The 16,419-nt window shown below is 41.2% G+C and overlaps 1 protein-coding gene across 2 annotated transcripts; it reads left to right on the top strand.

The window, feature by feature from the left end:
- The first annotated feature begins 369 nt into the window (after positions 1-369).
- fkbp6.L (FKBP prolyl isomerase family member 6 L homeolog) lies at positions 370-14,526 on the top strand. Of its 2 annotated transcripts, none has more exon segments than NM_001091735.1 (9): positions 370-450; positions 3,466-3,583; positions 4,362-4,451; positions 5,075-5,277; positions 5,379-5,498; positions 8,735-8,929; positions 9,433-9,542; positions 10,246-10,323; positions 13,885-14,526. In NM_001091735.1, coding segments are annotated over 8 exon segments (915 nt in total). In that variant the 5' UTR covers positions 370-447; the 3' UTR covers positions 10,322-10,323; positions 13,885-14,526.
- The last annotated feature ends 1,893 nt before the right edge of the window (positions 14,527-16,419 follow it).

Genomic DNA, 16,419 nt, shown 5'->3' with positions numbered 1-16,419 from the left:
CTGGGAAGAATCAGAAGAGGGCAAATAATTCAAAAACTATATTATAAAAAAAAAATAATGATGGCCAATTGAAAAGTTGCCATTCTACGACATACTACTAAACGTTAACTTGAAGGAGCTCCCAGTCCCACCCCTCCACGGGAAACTAGGGGCCAATGACAAAGGTTTTCCCTCTGCCTGAAAGTGTTTATGGCATCTCCCTGGTAGTTTATACTCCCACTCCACATAAACAGAACAATTCATCTATCAGCCCCCAAAATGGCTGTTTATAAGCATAAAGCTGCGCCGGCACACGCACTGACACTCCCGCCCCCGATCTTCCTTCTGTTATAATTCCCATCCTAGCCAGGTTACATACAGCTAATGCTGATTGGCTACACGCTTGTCACATGATCAGCTCCAAGCAGAGGGAGGCGACTGAGACCAGACCGCAGGGGAAGAAACATCATGGTGAGAGCAGCTAATGTTATAGTGTTTGGTACAGCAGTGACCTGTGTGTCAGTGAGGGATATGTGTAACCATGTGTCAGTACAATATCAGCTTAGTTACTCGAACAGCACAAGTATATACGGTATTATTAACACAGCTTTCCTCATGGAAATGGCATATTAAAGGTACAGTTCAGTCCTGCTGCCCCATGATTGTTATTCACAAACGCTAGAGCTGGAGCCTGGTTGCAGCAGGTTGGACTTGGCTGTTATGTGCTGAAATTGTGTGTCTAAATGTTAATTAGCCTGTATTAAATCAGATATAATTTGTTACCTTTAGGCCACCTTTATGATAATAAAACACAAGGGGCTTGTGCAGGGCCGTAACTATAGAGAAAGCAGACCCTGCAAGTACAGGGGGTTCAGGAGATAGAGGGGGTCCCATGAGGCCCTAATTCATATTCACTTTCAATAAATATTGGTCAACCGATATTTTTCGGGCCTGGCAAATGGAAAGCCAGGTGTAATATATCCAGTCTCAACAGTGCTCAGGAACCTAGGGGTTAATTACTGCTTCCATTTTGACAGTTCTTGGTATTGTAATAATAAGGTAGAAGCAGGGCCAGACATGTAACCAGAGGATCAACGGGTCTGCTGATATTAAATGCTATAGATTTGCAATTGGTTTTCGTTTTTTTATTGTTTTTTAATCAGCAGCTCTCCGGTTTGCATTTTAAGCAATCTGGTTGCTAGGATCCCTAGCAACCATGCATTGATTTGAATAAGGGACTGGGATATGAATAGGAGAGGGCTTGAATAGAAAGATGATTAATAAAAAGTAGCAATAACAATACATTTGTAGCCTTACTGAGCATTTGTTTTTTAGATGGGGTCAGTGACCCCCATTTGCAGGACTGGATTTCCCCTCAGAGGTGCCTCATGGTCCTAGTGCCCTCCGTCCACTTGTGCAAGACCCACCTCCAGCACGCGCATACACTCACTTGCTTCAGGGATCTCAGGGAAACTGTGCGTTATCAATGTGCGTTATCAATACATATTATTATGCGGATGGACGGCATGACTCCCCTAAAATTTCTGCACCAAAGGCCTGCCCATAGAGTCAGAAGAAGAGGGCAAATAATTCAAAAACTATATTAAAAAAAAATAATGATGGCCAATTGAAAAGTTGCTTAGAACTGGCCATTCTACAACATACTACTAAAAGTTAACTTGAAGCTGAACCACCCCTTTAATTGACTCCTTAAAGGAGCTTAGACAGTCCAATTTCCAAAAACCCACCAGCACACCCTGGCCTCTCAAAACAAGATTGGTCCGGTGCTCAGTTAAAAGGGATCGGCAACCCTTGATTAACACACTTAGGAAAAGAAAAAACTGGCACTCGGGACTCAATGCAAGCGGGCCAAGCCCTGCGTGTTTAATGCAATGTAACATTTCAGGGGCGCGCCTTTAAAGGAGAAACAAACCCTTAATAAAAAAAAAAAAACCCTACCCTATATAAAATCTTATCGGTACAGGTTGGCTGTGGGTTTTGCCTGCAACCATTCTCCCAATGCATTTGCCACAAAGCACATTAACCCCTACAGTTCCTTGCCCCGCTGCTCAATTGAATCCCCCACCTATCCATGGCCTCACTCTATTCATTGTCCTCTTTTACCCTTTCCATCCCACACTCTCCTCTCTGTCTCTAATTACCCTCTGCCTTAAGCTGGCCATAGCATATAAATGGCCCAATAAAATCTCCATGTGTAATAAAAGGCACTACACATGCCCTGCTGGAGCAAATACCCATAGCAACCAATACGATGTTTGCCTTTCAACAGGTCACCAGTTAAGGCTGCCTTCTGTTTGGTTGCTGGTGTTTAGATCAGTGTTAAAGGCTGTACTTTGTATTCCCTTTTGCGTTTAGTGTCTTTTACTTGAATGTTTTACCCCTGTTCTCCTTTCCTATTATAAGAACTGCCTTAACAGGGTCCAGAGCAATATGGGGACAATCAAGTGGACCTGGAAAGTGCATGATATTCTTCCCTTCTAGTGGGAGGAGAGCTCTAGAATTTCGCTGCTTCCCCCTTTTTGTTAAATACCTTAATCACAGAGGAGTGTGTTTCTTTTTGCCTTTAAGCTACTAGCACACGGTGCTGATGATGGGCTTTTTTCCACTTGCATTTTCTGCGCAGGCAGAGAAAAGCCCACCCATTCCTTCTTCTTGGTGCACTGGCAAACATGGCAAGCACACACACTGAAAAGATTTTGTCACAAAAATTCGAAAGTCAAGTCAGCAAGGACAAGGAGCAAATAGGCTTTTTACCACCTGCATACAAAACACAATCATCAGCCCTGTTTGCAATAAGTCCTGTGTTTTATAGGGATGCACCGAATCCACTCTTTTGGATTCGGCCGAACCCCCAAATCCTTCTCGAAAGATTCGGCAAAATACAGAATCGAATCCAAAGCCTAATTTGCATATTGCAACACTAGGGATGCACCGAATCCAGGATTCAGTTTGGGATTCCGAATTTGCATATGCAAATTAGGGGTGGGAGGGGGAAAAATTTTTACTTCCTTGTTTTGTGACATAAAGTCACGCGATTTCCCTCCACCACCCCTAATTTACATATGCAAATTCAGAATCCCAAACTGAATCCTGGATTCGGTGCTTCCCTAGTGTTTTTTCACCCTCCTTTTCACAATTATGACTCCTTTTGGCGTCTTCTTCCTTAATTCTTTTCTGCTGCTCTGTGCCACTTTATTCAAATAATAAAGTAATAAAATCTAAGTCATATTGGCCAGAGAGTTTTGTCACTTTCTTGAAACTGCCATTGGCCAGAAACCATTGTATTTTGCGCAGTTTATCTGTTATACAGTATAGTTTAGTTTCAACCTCAGTGGCTGCATCCATGGCCCCACAGCAGTATAAAAAGTGTATTAGAGCTATTGAAACAAAATGCACATTTTTTTTTTATATACACCTGTTCTGCAGCAGTACCATCTTATACTGACCCGTATGCTTTCATTGTAGTCTGTATTTCATCAGCTGGCACAGCAAATGGAAGACGTGTCTGGAGACAGAGGGGTGCTGAAAGAAGTGATTCGGCCTGGAAAAGGAGGGAAGGTTCCCTGTGATGCAACAGTAATATGTAAAAAGCACCTGCAGTACCATATTTCACATACAGAAACAAACAGGGTCCTTTGGCATATTGTTATATAATAGATCTATGCATCGTATTGTGATATTGATAAGAAGGGTATGCCTTTTTAACACAATTGCAATGAACTTGTGCAAAACATATTTTTTGTCCATTATTTTAATAACTTAAAAAAAAATGTTTATTTGTTGTGCTAAACAAGGCAAATGGGGACATTTAAGAGATTCCATATTTGGTCCGTGAGATAGATAATCAGAATACCGGTGCATGAAAATCAATTAGCGTAGGGGCACACTGGGCGATTCGAGGAGATTTTAGTGTGGCGATTCGTATTCCGAAGTCGCCGGAAGTTTCCTCGTGAGGCGACTTCTGAAAAGGAAGCGCCGCATGTGCTTTAGCGCAGGCGATTTTTCATTTTAGCCGGCGCAAGACAGAGGGAAGGCGTTCGGGGAGATCAAGGCGATTAGTCAAGGCGATTAGTCGCCAGGCGACTAAATCTCCCCGAATCGCCTTGTGTGCCCCTACCCTTATACTAAGGGATTATCTGTTGTCTGGTAGCCTGATTATCTCTTATGCACATATCCATCATCTCTGGTGGCCATGAAATGTCATAAATACTGAAATAAAATGAGCCAGCATGGTACCACTGAAAAAAAAGGCACGCTCTTTTTATTGTTGATTATATATATATGTGTGTGTGTGTGTGTGTGTATACGCTAATGTGATGTGTAGCTGTTTATAGAGACTTAGGTTCTTAACGTATTTTCAGTGAAGTATTCCGGTTACTTGGAACATGCTGACAAACCATTTGACACAAGTTGCTACAGACGTCACCCTAGAATGATGAAGTTAGGACAAGGTAAGCTAAATGCAACCCAGTCTATTGTACCTGCTGACATATACATCTGCGTACTCTTTAATTTAAAGGAAAGCGGTCATTGATTAATTACCCAAATGAAAACACAATTTTCTTAACTTGCCTAACACTGTTATTTTCTGTTACATACCAGATCACCTGATTTAAAATGTTCTTGTCTTTTCTACAAATCTGTTTTTTTTTCTATATTTGAACAGGCTAGATCCTAGGTAACCACAGATGATGACCTGCTACATATAATTTAATATGTGCCACCTAGAGTAAAGCTTATTTGGCCTATGGCTTTGACTGTGGATTAGTGGTCTGCTGGTCAAGAATTTCTCGAACCCGCACCCGACCCTAACCCGCCCCCTCCCGAACCCACTCCTGCAGTCTTATTATAGACGCCCGCCTCGCCCCACAGTGACGTCACAAAAGGGGCGGAGGCAGGCGTAAGTCTATAAATTCCAGTGCCGAAAGCCGGCAGTACTAGGTTTTGTGCAGGAGTCGGCCCGAACCGATAAATAAATAAATAAAATGTCTTTTATGCTCTTCTCATTTCATGTTACGGTTGAAAAGCATCCATAGGCATATTATATTTATGGCAGTGCATATTTTTTTTCCAGATATCACTCTTGCTGGAATGGAGATTGGACTGCTGACAATGCAGCGTGGAGAGTTGTCAAGGTTTCTCTTCTCACCGAAATATGCCTACGGCACACTGGGCTGTCCTTCTCTCATCCCACCGTCAGCCACTGCCCTTTTTGAAATCGAACTGTTGGACTTCCTAGACACAGCAGAATCTGATTTGTTTTATGCCCTGAGTCCGGTAAAAGAGCGTTTTTAATTGTAGTTTATTTCACTGCAGCAGTATTGCTGACAGGTAGATTAACATTCTTTCAGTAGGAATGAGAATTATTTATCTTGCAGGAAGTGCAGGCAACATTTCCTCTGGATAAGATTATCAAAATTGCTGGAACAGAGAGAGAGTTTGGGAATTACCTTTTCAAGAGAAACAGATTCAATGATGCTAGAGACAGATACAAAAGGGTAGGTCATTAAACATTGGTTCCATTACCCAGTTCAAATGTCGCTCCCTTGTTTGTCAATTGTATAACAAGTTTTCTCTCATTTATAGCTGCCTGCTGCCAGCTCTGGAGAAAATCCAGAATTGATTCAATACGGTGTTTAAAAGAAAAGTATTTATTAATGGAAAAAAATATTATTGTAATATTACAGTTAAATTTGCTTGTAATTTGTTTGTAACCACAACAGTTATAATGAATTGTCTGCTCTGTCAAGTGATCGCAAATTAATACTTTTCCCTTCTCTGTTCTAATATATGGGAGCAATATTGACAACACTGCAAACTATAGTTTACCAAAGTGCAGCTTCAAGCTAAGCATTGTTTTCAGCACTATTATGTGTAGCAATGTAGATGCTTCAGCATAAGCCCTGAATGCTATCCCACCTCAATATATGTCAGTGCTGTACAAAGGGATTTTGTTTTGCTTTTGTGTGATTCATCATGTTGCTTCTTTGCATTGTACTGAGCACTATAAAATTAAATGATTCTGAAAATGGCAGTTTACCTTGAAATTATCATTTAGTATGATGCACATCATAATATTCTGAGACTGTAATCTTCTTTAAAGAACCAGCAGTGTAGGTGGTTCTTCACAGTGAGGACAGTGAAGTTTGGAATGCCTGACGGGTGATGGCTAATTCTGTTAATGTCTTTAAGAAGGGCTTGGATGTTTTTCTTGGACAAGAATAATATCCAAGGCTATTGTGATACTAAAATCTACAAGTAGTATAGCTATTGGCATATATAGTTTATGTGAGTGTATGGAGGGGTTGGTGTGAGTGTGTTAGCATGTGCTATTGGGTTCATTTGGAGGGGTTGAACTTGATGGACTTCTTTGGTCTTTTTTTTTCAACCCAGCGTGAATATGTAACCAATGTATGTTTGTTCATTTTTAACATTTGCCTAGCTCTATCTAGCCATACATCTATGATAGCTGAAGGCAGAAGAATACTGTGGTTACATTTTTATTTTTCTTAACTTGTTTTAGCTTTCTGTTCAGATCAAAATGTATTCATCTTTCAGCCTAGGGTTGGTCGCTAAACAGCAGATAACAGTTAAACCTTTTAAGTACTGGGCTATTTCCTGTTTTGTGCATCAAATGCCAGACAATGTTTCAACATTTTGTTCTGTTTAATATTTAGGACATTTCACATGGAAACACATTTAATATTTTTTTCCTAGTCACCCATGGCATGCATTCAGGACAGGACTTTCCCCCAAAAAAGGTAAAGGGTCAGCACCTCCCCTACTCACTTGTCCGGAGGCCTATGGATGGATGGATGGAAGCAAGTTCATGGGGCAAGTTGTTCCCAACAGGAGGGGTTCTCTCTCTTGTCCCCCTCTGGTGCTGGTCCTGAAGCTGGTGTGGGGTTACCCAAGGTGGGCTGTGGACTGGCGGTGGAGCTGTCGACGGGCCTACAGTTACCTCCCATTTTGGGTTTGGCGGGTGCGCGGTCTGAGGCACCGCTCTGCATAGGACGTTGGCAGGCACCTTGTGATGACGTCACTAAAAGTGCATCCTCCGTTATGTGGCAAGGAAATCATGGATTATTTCAGCAATTGCAAAGGCTTACAATGTAGCAGGCAGGAAGGTTCCCCTGGGGGTTGGAAGCCAATTCTACAAGGGCATTGGTGAGTTCCTGGGTGATGAAAGCCAAAGCATCGCCAGAAGTAATCTGTAGATCTGGGAGGTGCTCATCAGTCAACACTTTCATAAGACGTTATAAATTGGGTGTCCTTGCCTCACAAGAAGGTCTTACAGTTGGTTGTGCAGTTTACTGAATAAAGCTTATTTTCTCTTTCATGGCAAATTTGTGTGGTGATCCCTCCCTGATGTCAACGTTGGTACTTCCCATTGGTGAATACATGTCATGGGTGACTAGCAAAACAGGAAATAGTTTTTTACTCACCGTAATTTCTGTTTCCTGGTCACCTTCCATGGCAGCATTCACCATGGAATTCCCACCCTATATAGACAAGCTTTAGGGCTAGTCCACACGGGGAGATAGCGACGCGTTTGCGTTCGCGGCGACAAAGCGCCGCGACCGGCGCAGGCGACAGTTTTGTATGGGCGCCTATGTAAAAACGCCTGTGCTAACCACACGAGGCGATGCGCTTTTCAACAGTCGCCTGAAAATGCCTCGCCAGGCTTTTTCAGGCGACTGTTGAAAAGCGCATCGCCTCGTGTGGTTAGCACAGGCGTTTTTACATAGGCGCCCATACAAAACTGTCGCCTGCGCCGGTCGCGGCGACTGTCGCGGCGCTTTGTCGCCGCGACCGCAAACGCGTCGCTATCTCCCCGTGTGGACTAGCCCTTACAATTAAGACAAGTGAGTAGGGAGGTGCCTACCCTTTAACTTCTTTGGGGGAGGTCCTGTCCATTGGTCCAGAGGAAGAATGCTGCCATGGAAGGTGACCAGGAAACAGAAATTATAGTGAGTGAAAAAAAGTTTCCTGTTTTTATTTCTTCAGGTCAACACAAATTTTATATATGCCTGAATTTGTGTAACAAGACATATGTCTCTGTCAGTAGCTGAACGCTGGAACAACCGGCATATATATCAAAATACAGAGACATGTATATGAAAATAGAATTGAATTTGAATCCCAATGTGTGTCCTAATACCAAACAAGTTTAGTTCCTGACTCCTGAAATCCAGAGCAGTAACAGTAGCGAAAGTTCCAGTAATAAGCAAAATGTAGATGGTGAGGACCACATATCATCTCAGGAGAACTCCCCTCCTGTATTCCAAGAGTGGGGGCACAATGCTGCCTCTATAGAAGGATACAAGGTAACCGTAAACAATGTGGCCTTACATGGAATTTACATTTTGGTTGCCAGGGATGAGTAGCCATGACAACTGCATAGCATTGAAAGCTCAAAAAAATCTGAAAATTAAGTTGAATACTATTAAATAAAAACACATAAAAATGTAGACTAATTGAAAAGTTGCTGTAACATATTAAGTTAAAGTATTATTTCCGCAGGAAGTAATCCGTTACTTTTCTCCACCCTGGTATTATCATTGTTTATGTTTTAAGAGGGTTTTTTTTTGTTGACAAGGAAACATAAAAAGTCTCTAAATTAAACGCAGAAAGAACTGTTAAATATTTACTGCTACCTGAGATTTTGTTAGTGTTTGTAAGTAAAGGTGTCTGAACACTTTTATAGACTTTGAGTATTCACTTTTTCATTAAGGCTTCCTCATTGCTGTCTTGCAAAGCTTCATGTGATGAAGAAAGCAAGCTCTTGGAAGCAGCTCAACTGTTTGTAGACTTGAATTTATCACTGACCTACCTAAAGTTGGAGCGCCCCTCTCGTGCACTGAAGTGGGGCGAGAAGGCTCTTTCTATAGATAACAGGAACACAAAAGCTTTGTTTCGATGTGGACAGGTAAGAGAATATGCTCCAGAAAAATAGAGGATGCAAAAAAGATGAGAGTGAAGAAATGAAGCAACATATATGATCTTCAGATTCACTGAATTTAGCCATACAAGGAAACTGTTGCTTTAGGCCAAATCTTGGGCAGATTCAATTATTCAGCTTTTAACAATAAGATCACATAGGGAGCTGAATGAGAGTCAGTCATATTTACTGTATATATTGTGCACAGCATTGTTTTGGGCACCTACAAAGGCCCTAGACTGTCCATTTTGTTAAGTCAGCAACCAAAATATGGCAATGTTGCAACTTCTTTATAAAAAGCACCATTGCTGTTATGACAGTGTTTATTATGGATTCCACATGTTGACACCTTTTAGCACAATGAAGCTTTTTAAAGGGGAACTAATGTTACTCTAAATATCGGGAATGTGTCAGTGCAATTGTTTAGTACAATCTGCATTTACCTGTGTTTACTTATTATAGGCTAACCTGAATATTTCTTCAAATCTCAGGCATGTCTGGAGATGAGGGAGTATGACAAGGCTCGTAACTTCTTGTTAAAAGCTCAAAGGTTGGAGCCCTTCAATCCTGATATCAACAATGAATTGAGGAGATTATCAAGGTGAAATAATTTATGTAGCCAATAACCTCATATTATATGTTTACTGATTTTTATACATGTTTAGGGAAAAATTCGATTTAACCCCAATGCTGGAAAAATCCAAATCTGAAAGTCCGCCATCTCAAACCTGTCAAGGTTTTGTATGTCATTGGGAGAGACTGAGACACCTACTGTATATCAATGTGAATTTATTGTGGTCTGTGCTGGGTTTAGCTAGAAAAATTTTTAGCAATTCAGGGGGGAAAAGCCAGAACAATTTGAGCAATTTGGAAAAAAAATCCAGAGAAATTGGAGGCCGTGGCCGGCTATGAATCCACAACCATTGTTTTATTGCACAATGCACTCTGGAATTACTATACCAATCGATTTATTGTTTAAGTAAACAATTATTATTCTTGACTAATTATTAATTCTTGCCTTGCCTTACTGTTATGAGCTGATCTTATATGAATACTTGGTAATATTAAAACAGTTCTTATGGGATTTTTTTCCCATCATTTAGACATATTCCAGTATATTTTAGACATCGTGCTTCTTTCATCCAAAACTCTTTTGCATTTGAGGTAATAGATCCCATGCCTTTATCTTATAGAAAAATTTTTTTTAGCTTTGTTCATATGTGTTTTTGGGTTCCTTCTTGGTTTTGCACGTGCTCTGAGTGCTCACCTATATAATACTTATTATTTTGCCCTCGTTTTCACAGCTGTTACCAAGATTACATGGATAAACAGCGGGAGATGTGCTGCCGAATGTTTCGTTCTCTGTCCACTCGACACTGATGGTAATTTTATTTCTTCATTTTGACAAACTATATGTTATTATTAATTATTATTATATTAAACTGTATGTTAGTTATGATAAAGCTTGTTGAGGATTTTCCGGGTCATCCTCTTGAGATCAATATTATTTATATTTTGTGGACCCTGTTGCTACTTACACACATCTGATGGGCAAAAAAAGACTTAATAGAGTAGTAGCTACATACATACATTAGCAAGAATGTTCCCACTTAAGACCCGTAGGGCGGTGGTTTTGTGGGTATCATCAAGGGCGCTGGTTTTGTGGGTATCATCTCTGGGACTGAGGCCTTAGCATTCGCAAGACTGTCACTCCAAGGGGGTAATGTAATAAGTCTGTCTATTCAGCAACCAATCAGCAGGTAGCATGTACTAGTTAACTGTTTGGAAGCATACAACTATTTGATTGCAATGTTTTTCTATTCCTAATACAATGCCTCAGAAGTATACCTGTAATCTGCCACTGGCAGGGAGTTCTCTGTTTTATTCTCACCCACCAGACAATGTGTTTTAGTGTATTTATTGTAATGTCCTCAAAGGTGTAAAGAATGGCAAAGGATTTAGGTTTTGTTCAGTTATTGAAAATTAGGGATGCAACGAATCCACTATTTTGGATTCGGCCGAACTCCCGAATCCTTCGTGAAAGATTCGGCCGAATACCGAACCGAATCTGAATCCTCATTTGCATATGCAAATTAGGGATGGGAAGGGGAAACCATTTTTTACTTCCTGGTTTTGTGACAAAAAAATAACGCGATTTCCCTCCCCACCCGCTCGGCTGGGCAGAAGGATTCGGCCGAATCCTGCTGAAAAAGGCCAAATTCCGAACGAATCCTGGATTTGGTGCATCCCTATTAAAAATGATGGGTTGTCACCTATGCAGTTTTCACTTGGTCTGGTTGTGTCACGGACCCCAAAACCCAGACACAATTCTGCTGCTGGAACGTTACCCCCATTACCCTACCCCACAGTTTCATTATCCCACCCCTTGACGTCCTCACCCATAAACGTCATTGCCCTGCCTGTGTCTGCTTCCAAAAAAAAAGGGAAGGTTGTCAACCCTACATAGTTCTTATTATATTCAACAATACAGCAATGACTGCTTAAGCACAAGTGCTGGTTCCTACAATGAATACTGTATTACATAGTGCAGGGATTCAATAAAGGCCCTGGTATTTCAAGCACACACAGGCCCAGACAGCCTCTCGCAGGCCCAATATATAGTGACTGTCTATGGCATCTTACAGCAGCCCTTGTGGCACTTGCTAGAATCCATAGATTGCCAGTCTGGGCCTGGTAATTTCTTAATGTGGACTGATTGGGAGCTGGGGTTTTCCTGATAGGTAGTCATTCTGTAATGTGATGCATGGTTTTCCCTCTGATTTATGCCAGCTTAGTGCAAATGTAGAAAGTAGTTTTACAGAGAAAAACAACTCCCCATGTGCCATTACAGTTTTCCTGCATCTCTTTAAGTTTTGTTTTTATACTTCTTCAGGTGCAGACTTGTTCATTTCTAAAACCAGTTTTACTGGGTCTGTTGAAACCTTTACTGTATTAGGAGGCCTGTCGCTATAGAGAATACATGCAGGATGTGGTTAGAGGGGCTCATATATGCCAGCCTATACCTGCGCTGGCATGTTTTTCATAGAGAATGATTTATTTTGAGACTTGCAATGAATTTTCATGTGGCACAGATTGATGGAAGAAAATTAGTTCTAGAAATAATGGGGGGAAAAAATACCTGCAAGATATGCCTAGACTCTAATGCAAATTTGTATATCATATATTATACAAAAGGGTTTTATTATTGACTGTACCAAAATAAGGCTGGTGAAAATATGTATTATGCCTGTTGGGAGTGATTCAATCTCACAGTGCATTCAGGAACGCAAAGTGGCTGAGATACTGAAATATTGAAAGCATTAAAGTCCCCTCATTATATCATAATATATGGCTCAATCAGATTTGCTATGGATAAGCATTTAACATCAATTAATTTTTTTGCTCAGTCAGTGGCGTAACTAGATATTACTGGGCCCCACAGCAAATTATTTTTCAGGCCCCCAAAATGTTTAGAGGTTGACTTGTTTCTCCAATATTTATTGAAATTGTATATGAATTAGGGCCTCGTGGGGCCCCTATACCTCCTGGGCCCCCCTGCAGCCGCAGGGTCTGCTTCCTCTATAGTTACGCCCCTGTGCTCAGTTTATCATTGCATTATGCACTTAATATGATCAATGGTATCCAGAACAAGCTTCTCCCTGTTATCCCATTTTCACAACATGTTGCAGGATGAAGCCTTACTACTTGTGCAAATAATAATGTTCTCTCTGGTAACTTGTACACATTGCATTTTGTGCTATTGGGGCACCCAGTCAAAGATTTCTTTATTATTATGCTTTTCTGTCTTTATTTTTTGATAAGCGTTGTTAAAGCTTATTTTGAACACAATTGCAAATGGTAAAACTGGAAGCTAAATTCTTTGCAGCAAAAAGCCAGTGAAATGTTTTATTAAACTCTATTCTTGTGTGCCAAGTGCAGAGTACAGGGCCCACAAACAAAGGAGAGAGGAGCACATGCTCTGTACTGCATCCCGCCTAGTTAATTGCACACTTGAGGTGGCCATACACAATACGATCCACTCATTTGCAAAGGTCGCCAAATGAGAGGATCTTATCCCGATATGCCCACCAAAAACAGGGCAATATCGGGTTAATCCGATCGTTTGGCCCTAGGGCCAAACAATTGAATTTCAATGAAGTAAATGGGCTCTGACGGAACGAGGACCACCTCAAGTAGCTGATGGGGTCCCCGATCACCAAGAAGGTGAGAGAGAGAGAAAAAATATATCCGTGAAGAGCCGGCACAACTCGTAATCCGCTGTATTATTTGCCTGGGTGCTATCAGCAAAAAAGCATCATGAATATCCAGAACCAAAGCGAGCACTCTCAGGTCTTTATAGAATACTGGTAAAGATGCTGCTTTGAGATTACGTTCTTATAGGGGATGTATTGTTTAAAATTAAAATCCCCTTTGCCTTTGGGGAACGGATATAAGCCTTTTTTTCTAATTGCAATACATTATTTTTAATCAGCCGCCCACCCGCCTACCAATGAAAAATGAGTAGGCAGTCAAGCAATGGCGGGAGTGCCTGTCTGCAAACAAGACCGCCTACTCTTTTTTTCATTGTTAGGTGGGCGGGAACAAAAGAAGAGATGGGCGTGTCCAACAGCAGAGACGGCCACGGGCCCTGAAGGTTTTGCTCGCAGCTGAAAGAGCGGGTATGTGGGGGAACGGATTGTGCTCCACTTTAAACTGAAGCGCAATGAAAACTGATGGCTGATAAAAAATAATGGATTGCAATTAGAAAAAGGCTTATATCCGCTCCCCAAAGGCAAAGGGGGATTTTAATTTTAGACAATACATCCCCTTTAATAAGCCTGGTTTTAGACCGCAGTTAAGAATCGTATTTATCTTTTGAAGCAATAAGGTTCATTTTTCATCACGTCTGAGCTTCCTCTTAATATATTCTGTGTTTCATTCAGGGCTTCTAAGCATGTTGCACATTATGATGAAGGTATCTGAAAGGGCTCACTGGTAAAGTATGGGACGTTGCCTGTCTGCAGGAAATGCTGAAACAACTACATGAAGACACCTTTGCAGTGAATCTGAGCGATTATATTTTAGCGTTCCTTCAAATTTAAGCATTTGTTATTTTTTAAATCCATTGTTATCGTTTATTCCTAGTTTTCTTGAATAATATATACCAAATTCATCCTTATAGCTTAAGATTGCATTACTTGGTGTATCCCCTTCTTGTTTTGCACTTATACCACTCACAGTGGGATCTTCTTTGTTAGTTATTTTTGTGCTAGATTTTGATCTAATATGAGACATGTCTTTGTTTATTTTCTAATGTTCATTGTGGACATGTGGCCCAAGTTGCAGCTGCCAAAGCCCCAGCTGTTGCTGCCAGAAGCCAAGGGTACGCAGGAATTGAGGTGCTTCAGTGATGTCACTTTCATGCTAACCCTGCATGTCACTCACTTTATCTCAGTAATGTATTCAGCTGGATGGTAACCAATGGCAATATTGTTTTCATGTGATTTGGTATGGTTCGGTTTTCTAACAAATGCCCTATGCTCAAAATAGGGAACCGGTCTTCTATAAAGCATTGTTACTGTTTACATCATGTCCTGTGTGATGTTTTAAATTTCATTGTACAGATACCCCTCCATCCACTTACCATGCAGTCAGACAAGTAGCAGCAGTTATAACGCCCAATGTGCCTTCATTTGTTGAGCACCATCCAATGAAGCAATGAGTTTCCTTGGACTGCATTTCTAATCTATGCTCCAGAAAAGATGGCACCTGACTTGCTGATAAGCAGAGAGGGAGCAGGATTAGGCTCGAGTCTAGATTAGGGTTGCCACCTTTTAATAAAATTTCCACCTGCCGGTGGAGGGGGAGGCCATGACGTCAAAGGGGGCGGGTTGTGGTATCAAGGGGGGGTGATTGGCGCGCGATTGGCCAGAAGCCGCAAAAAAGGTGAGTTTTGACCAAACTGGGGGCACGCCACGGGCTTTTGTTAGGTGTATTACAAATTTACCAGCAACTACATTGTCGATAAATTTGTAATACCGGCCTTGGCAGGTGTTTTACCAGCTAGGCCGGTAAAATACCAGCTGGTTGGCAACCCTAGTCTAGTTGGGCCATATTTATCATATAGTGAAATCAGAGCTTGCCAGACTTCTCCAGTGTGAAATTCTGCCTCTCTATTTATTTCTATGAGCTTTTTTTTGAAGGCATCAAAGAGTGAATTCTCACTTTCAGCCATTGATAAATAGGCATTTACATCCCATAGAAACGCATAGAGAGTGGCGGAATTTCACTCTGGCGGAACTGTGGCAAGCAATTATATGGATGGAGTCAGGATAAAAATACGTTCCAGCCCTTGTTAAGGGCACCAACATCTACTTTTAATGGAGTGCCTTAAACAGTCAATGAGTGCCATTAGGGTTGAAGAGTCCCACATTCTGTGGTTAGGGCTTTTTTATTTACTCTTTATTATTTCCTGATTTATGCAGTAAATTCATTATACATTGAAAGACTAGATGTTCCATGGCCTCCGCTTTGGCTCCCACCCTTTAGTGTTCCAACTATAACAACTGAGGCAGGGTTTTGATCATTTCCATAAAGTAATTTACCTTTATGCACCCCCCGATGTGGCTTTGTAGTCATAAACCTGTGTCACTAGAATGCAAACTTTCTGCCTAGACCTGTACCATTACTGTATTTCCAGAAGCTAGCACCATGGCTCCTGGACTCCTGCCAGACTTTGGAGAGCTCTACTGACAAATTATGAGGAAGACCCAAAACAGTCGATGCTTGAGCCAATTTGCATTGTAAGGGAAAAAAGTCCTTCTTGGTGCTGAGTAGGCAGCTGGGCTGTTTTGTTGTTCAAGATCTTTCTTCCTAATGAAAAAGAAATGGAATTTAAAGAAATTTTAAATAATTTTTCTACGCAGATATGCTCATTGGTAACTCACGGCTCACAGCACCCCCTCCCAAACTTTTGTATTTCTCTTTCCCAGTGTCCACAGATACCAATTGTATTGGGGGACCCGTACCCTGCCAAAATCAGAAACCAATACAGAATAACAATGCAAGGAATAATAACGTGTTTGCTGGTCCGAAATGGGAGTCAAAATAGGCCCAGGCATTTCAAGTGCATAGAGAAACCAAACAGCCCCGCACCAGCCCAATAAATAGTGACTGTCTATGGCAATTTACAGCAGCCCCTCTGGCATTTGCCAGAACCCACAGATTGCCAGTCCGGGCCTGCGTGTTTGGCAAAAATCTGTGGCAGACTCCGTTTTAGAAACCTATTTTCTGAATGTGGCAAATAGTTAGACACCCCTCCAGTGAATTTAGAGGCAGATTTATCAAGGGTCGAATTGAAAATTTGAATTCGAATTTCGAGGTTTTTTTATTTTTATGGTCGAAATGGTCAAATTAGATTAGGGAGTTGTTAAAATTCGATTTGAGTTTTTAAAAAAATTTGAGATGAGATTTATCAT

The sequence above is a fragment of the Xenopus laevis genome, chromosome 2L (assembly GCF_017654675.1).
Source record: "Xenopus laevis strain J_2021 chromosome 2L, Xenopus_laevis_v10.1, whole genome shotgun sequence".
Classification (NCBI taxonomy): domain Eukaryota; kingdom Metazoa; phylum Chordata; class Amphibia; order Anura; family Pipidae; genus Xenopus; species Xenopus laevis.
The sequence above is the reverse complement of the archived record's forward strand: the minus strand, read 5'-3'. Positions and strand labels throughout refer to the sequence as shown.

What these genes read in the sequence shown, in the direction of transcription:
- fkbp6.L (XM_018245003.2), top strand. Translation starts at nt 3,493, where the DNA reads ATGGAAGACGTGTCTGGAGACAGAGGGGTGCTGAAAGAAGTGATTCGG. An exon ending in CTGTGATGCAACAGTAATAT is followed by an intron (nt 3,584 to 4,361) that starts GTAAAAAGCACC and finishes ACGTATTTTCAG; the next exon opens with TGAAGTATTCCGGTTACTTG. An exon ending in AATGATGAAGTTAGGACAAG is followed by an intron (nt 4,452 to 5,074) that starts GTAAGCTAAATG and finishes TTTTTTTTCCAG; the next exon opens with ATATCACTCTTGCTGGAATG.